The 5,809-nt window shown below is 41.6% G+C and overlaps 1 protein-coding gene across 1 annotated transcript in view; it reads right to left on the minus strand.

The window, feature by feature from the left end:
- Nucleotides 1-429: 429 nt before the first annotated feature.
- The window catches only part of LOC104280372 (phosphorylase b kinase regulatory subunit alpha, liver isoform-like), a gene marked incomplete at its 3' end in the record, with an annotated part of 17,377 nt that continues 11,997 nt past the window's right edge, over nucleotides 430-5,809 (minus strand). The window contains exons 14-15 of the mRNA XM_009878001.1: nucleotides 3,177-3,286; nucleotides 430-574 (exon numbers count right to left, since the gene is read on the minus strand). Coding sequence (XP_009876303.1) covers nucleotides 430-574; nucleotides 3,177-3,286 — 255 coding nt within the window. The remainder of the gene's footprint in view (nucleotides 575-3,176; nucleotides 3,287-5,809) is intronic.

A 5,809-nucleotide genomic window follows, 5' to 3' on the forward strand; every position in this document is an offset into this window, starting at 1 on the left:
TTACTGAGCGTTCTCTACAAAGTAAATCAGACAAATTTAAAACGGAACCCACAGCTGGTCTCAATACTAGCTTATTCAAGAAAGCCCAAACAAACAGAAAACAATCCTGAGATAAATTCTAAAGGGATTTCTCAAGACAAAAACTAATCCACTCAAGACAAGATCCAAAGGAACTTCTATCAAATTTCTTTGGACAGGAATAGTGTAGAGATGATGGGCAGATGTCAGGATATCAAAGGGGAGTAAAACCAGAATGAAATATTACCATGTCATCCAAATGCAGCATATGCTTGAGAAAGTTAAACTGCACTTTAGATGTTAGAATCCAGATGTTGAAACAGTCATGTCGCCTGTCTACTCTCAAATTGACTTCCATCCTACTCCCCTGCAGTAATTTACTCTGCTTGAAACAGAGAAAATTAAGTTTACCAAGCATTGTGTGGGTGATGGGAAATGTCAGGGTTGGCCTCCCTGTCATCCTCCAACAAGAAGTGAGGTAAGCCAGCTCTGTCTTGAGCATCTCCACAATCATCTGATTGTCTAAAGCCAGATAGAAGTGATGCTGGTCAGTAAACTAGAGAACAGAGAAATATGGCATATGAGTAGTTGTCAGTGCTCTCCTTATTTTTTTCCCCATTTCCTCCCTTAGATCATTCACAAAATCCCTATGAGCTATTCTTGACCACAACAGAGACTGCATGAATTAACCTAACAAAGCCTGCGACTGTGAACACGAAACCCATGCTTGTGCAGAGTCTATTTTCTTCCACCTGTAGGCTGACCGTAAAAAAAGTAAGCCATACAAATAAAAAGTGGACAAGTATGCCCATGAAATAGAATTCTCCCAATGATGAATTACAGTAACCTACTATCTGGAAGACAATAAATGGCCTTAAGTATACAGTGGGGACTGGGAACTAGTAACTATGTCTCTTGGGAATAACCTGAAAGGCAAGCAGAATGCAGAAAAGCTGGCAGTTACTGTGGAAAAAAGGTACATGAAATGTACAATGGTAAAGTGTGCTGTTCCCACTGCAGGGGAAAGCTAAGAACCACAGCAGGAGACTGTTACGGCTGCTTCAGGAGCTGGAAACCTAAAAAAGCTGGACACAAACAATGAAAAGTATGACAAAGCAGCTGCAACAAGGGAGTACATAAGCCTTGGGGAGGGTTGGAAAAGGAGGCTAGGATGTAAAACAACAGTTAGTAAGAGACATGGTGGTCAATAAGAAAACATCCTGTAAACACATTAGAATTAACAGGAAAACACAGAAACTGTAGGTCCACTAATAAAGAAAGAAAATACATAGGAAGAAATACAGAGAAGCTGAAGCATTCTATGCTGTGTTTACTGACAGAAGACAAGTAGCAAATTATGACCTTTAACGCTACTTTTATCAAAGCATAGGAGCCCAGTCTGGACATGGGAAGAAAAAGTTAAAGAGCACATAAATTAAAGTTGGTGAAGTCCAGAGAAATTACTTCACAGAACTTAAGGAACTAGCCAGAAGAATCCCTGAGCCACTTGCAATTAGTTTTGAAAATTCAGGAAGAACAAGTCCCAGAAATCCAGAGAGAGGCAAACACACAGCCTATCTCTAAAAAGAAAAAGCCAGGATAACATAGACTGGTCAGGCCAATTTCAGTGGCTGAAAGCACACGAAAACAAAGCCGATTCAAGACTGCCAAGACAATTACAGAATCATAAAAAATGATGGCCAGTCACACTTAAAACCAATCTCAGCAAATGAGTCCAACTTCCTTCTTTGGGAGCAGTTAGATGGTAGGTACAAGCAAATAGCTGGTATCTCTCAGCTTTGTAAATCTTCACGCTAGTAAGCTGAAGAAAAAACATCTGAGGAGGCAGAACTGCTTGAAAAATCGTTCTCAAACTAGGTAGTTATTAACCGTCTTTTAAGGGGCTATCTAAATGAGGTCAGGCTTTGCCCCACACCTAATCAATGTTTTCATTACAGAATAGGATGAAATGTAAACTACAAAACCACAAAATCTGTGGACATTAGTCAAGATCAACACAGATGAGTTAATTGCTAACGCTAGAAAGGTGCAACTAAACATTAATTCCATTACCCTGCCCCCCCCCCCCCCCAAAAAAAAAAAGGCCAGGGGGAAATATCTGGCTACAAATTCAACAGAAAATGTTACAGAGGTTTTAGTCAAACACAGAATAAGCAGGAGCCATCTGTGTTGCCAATGCAAAGATAAATGCCATTTTAGAATATATTAATGAGTATGCCCATGCTTAATATTGTGTTCTACTTAAGTAGTGAGATGTGGGCAAAGAGAGATTTTGAAAAAAAGATCACAACTCTAAGGAGGTTTTCCCTAACTTGCAAAGAGTGAAAATTGGTGTGGGGTAACAACACAACAAACAATCTGTTATGAAGCTGCTCGTGATCCATAGGCACAGGGAAGAATGGGACGGGATCCACATTTTTTGCAGTAAAACTGATGTTATCTGGACACTACGAAGCACTGCACAAGCCATCTAGGCAGTCCACTGAATGTCCTCAACATTTATTTAGCAGGGTGTGAGCATCCTGCTCCACTTGCACATATCTGGAGTTGGTGACTCCTTGGCCTTCTAGTACCAATTTCTAGAACAAGTCTACTGTATTTCATTAAATATATAAATAAGAGCCATTAATTCTGGGAGGATCCAAACTTCCAGATACATTGAAAAAGGCATTAAAGAGAAAGCAAAGACAGAGCATCCCTTTCCCAGCACTACTGACCCTTTTAACAAGATAATGAAAACATTCTATCCTGGTCTCTTGTGGGTTACAGTACTTGGCATGCTTATGCAAAACTAAATTTTCCATCAAAGCAATCAGCAGAAAGATTAAGTCACCTATTTCTGAAGAAACTATTTCATTAGCTAGAATGTTGGTTTTGGCAGAAATCAGTAGCAACTCTATACTATTGATTTGCTGCATTCTGCTAAGCCAGAACTCAGACTCTGTATGACAGAAGACAGATTTATCAGCACTCCTATCACAGTGACCAACCAACGCTCTTAAAAACTCTACAAAGTAAAATACATTTGCTTTATCAATCCTCTTCTACCTAGAGGGACAGCATGTAAAAGCAAAGTACTTCACTAATAATTAGCCATTAAGTAAGCAGTGATTTCCCTGTCAGCTTTACATGCTCACCTGAGGAGTAAAAGTAAATATTTGATTTCTTATCACGTACAGCTTAGAGGTGCCTAACACTCCAATATGTCGGTGTGGCCGTCCACTTAATTTCATGTTCTTGTTCCGGCCTGTAAAGAAAAGAGAAAGAAAAAATAAAGTCTCACCTAACATTTCCCATGTGGTGTTCTACAACAACCACTTCAGACAAGGAGAAGACAGGTAACAGTATGATAAACCTGAGGGATGAAATGCCATCCAGAGGGACCTGGACAGGCTTGAGAAGTGGACCTGTGTGAACATCATGAAGTTCAATAAGGCTGAGTGCAAGGTCCTGCACCTGGGTCAGGGCAACCCCTGGTATCAGCACAGGCTGGGGGATGATGTGATAGACAGCAGCCCTGTGAAGGAGGACTTGAGGGTACTGATAGAGGAAAAGCTGGACATGACCCAACAATGTGCACTCACAGCCCAGAAGGCCAGTCACATCCCGGGCTGCATAAAGAAGAGCGTGGCCAGCAGGTCAAGAGAGGTGATTCTCCTCCTCTACTCTGCTCTGGTCAGACCCCACCTACAGTGCTGTGCCCAGCTCTGGGGCCTGCAGCATAAGAAAGACATTCACTGTTGGAGTGGAGAGGAACGAAGATAATCAGAGGGCTGGAGCACCTCCCCTGCAAGGACAGACTGAGGGAGTTGGGGTTGTTCAGCATGAAGAGGAGAAGGCTTCAGGGAGACCTTACAGAGGCCTTCCAGTACCTGAAGGTGGCCTACACAAAGCTGGGGAGGGACTGCTTACAAGCACGTGTAGCAACAGGATGAGGGGCACTGGTTTTAACTAGAGGAGGGTAGGCATTAAGAGGCCATTCTTTACTATGAGGGCAGTGAGACACTGGCACAGGCTGCCCAGAGAGGTGGTGGAAGCTCCATCCCTGGAGACATTCAGCATCAGGCTTGATAAGGCTCTGAGCAACCCGATCTAGTTAAAAGACGTCCCTGCTCACTGCACAGGGGTTCATCTAGATGACCTTTAAACAAAACATTCTTAGATTCTATGAATAGAGTGAGCTGCTACAGATTAGTTCATTTTGTAGCAGCTATAACAGCTAGAATTCTTCAAAGGCCCAATTAAAATTTTGGCTTCATTGACCATGGGATCATGTATTTTAATTAGTTATTGTTCAGCACACAGTTTCCCCACGAAGAAGGACAGGAGGTATGCCCTTTCAAAAACAAGGCCATCAACAAACAAGAGAAATTGCTGTGTTTTCACTGTAGAACATGAAAACGTTCCCACAGAAAGCTAAATCCAAATCCAAATCCAAAGTACATCCAAATACAAAGACAAATTCTCTTTTTTTCTTTTTCATGAGGCTAACAAGCTCCACTTCACTCAGTAGTGCCTATTAGTGAATGATCCACACTACACCCTTTGCTCAAGCAGCCAGGAGTTGACTGGAATCTGTCTGACAAGGAATATGAGTCAAACAATCATGCGCCTGAAAAAAAAAAAATCCCTGTGAACACTTCCCAAAAAGTCACTGTTACAAATAATACACTAATGTGTCAAATCATCCTACTTACCCACCCACCCACTAGTGAAAGAGAGCTAGTATGAATTATTATGAAATAAATGTAAGCTTCAGCATAGCCCTGCAAATGTTTGATTTATGAAAAGTTCTTTGTGATAAAGAGACAGATTCTTTCCCAAAAGCAGCACATGCAATTTCTCTTCTCCGTGTAAATGACACACTTCCCAAGACTTATCTGAAGGCCCCATTACTTTGGATGTTTCAAAAAAAACCCAAAAACCAACCAAAAAAACCCCACAAAAATCACCACCACAACAAAAGTACTCCAAACCCACCTCATACTCTCCGTCAGCATTATCTCTGAACAAATTGCCAAGGGAACATGCTCCAGACTGACAGAGAAGCGTGCTACGCCTCCCCTTGTCCACACCACAAAGGAATCTTCCAGTACTGATTCAGCCCACCTTGATTTCACTTTTGTAGTAGCATCCACAATTTGGAGTTTACCGGTGATGCCATGAAAAGCTGAAATCAGGACTCAATAGTCCTGGTGACTGTTAAGCAGGTATTCTTTATTGCCCTTGCTTCACCAGCGTGCTTCAAGTAGTAAAACTAAGTTCAGTCAGGAATGTATGTAACAAATTTTCCACCAAGATCCCATTCATTCCAGCAAGGATTACCAAAAGAGACTATTATCAAAAGATTTTTAACAACTGGAATCAGTTAAGAGTTTTGGGGCATTTATTTAACACAACTGCCAGGCTCTGGGGAAAACAGGCCTTTAGGGCTGCTGTTGAGGAACTGGAACCCAAAACCCTGTGTTTAGAAAAGCCCTAAAGGCTTCTGGGTTTGCAGCAAATCGCTCCAGAAGCTCAACTCAGCTCAGGGTCAGAAGGAATGTTAGCAGGAACCTGACAGCCCCAGGATGCTCTGACAGCAGCAGATCTGGAGCAGAAAACTTTCCCGTAGCTGGTAGAAGGGTAACCACATTGCTCAGTTTCCAGACTTAAAACAAGAGTACTCTTCAACTTCTGAAAGAAAAAGCTTTTTTTTTTTTTTTTGTGTGTTTTTTTAAGCATTTTTTTCTAAAGCCAGTTTCTCTCTAGAAGTAATTCTTGCTGGATT

This window comes from Apaloderma vittatum, unplaced genomic scaffold, assembly GCF_000703405.1.
Source record: "Apaloderma vittatum isolate BGI_N311 unplaced genomic scaffold, ASM70340v1 scaffold8261, whole genome shotgun sequence".
In the NCBI taxonomy this organism is placed as follows: domain Eukaryota; kingdom Metazoa; phylum Chordata; class Aves; order Trogoniformes; family Trogonidae; genus Apaloderma; species Apaloderma vittatum.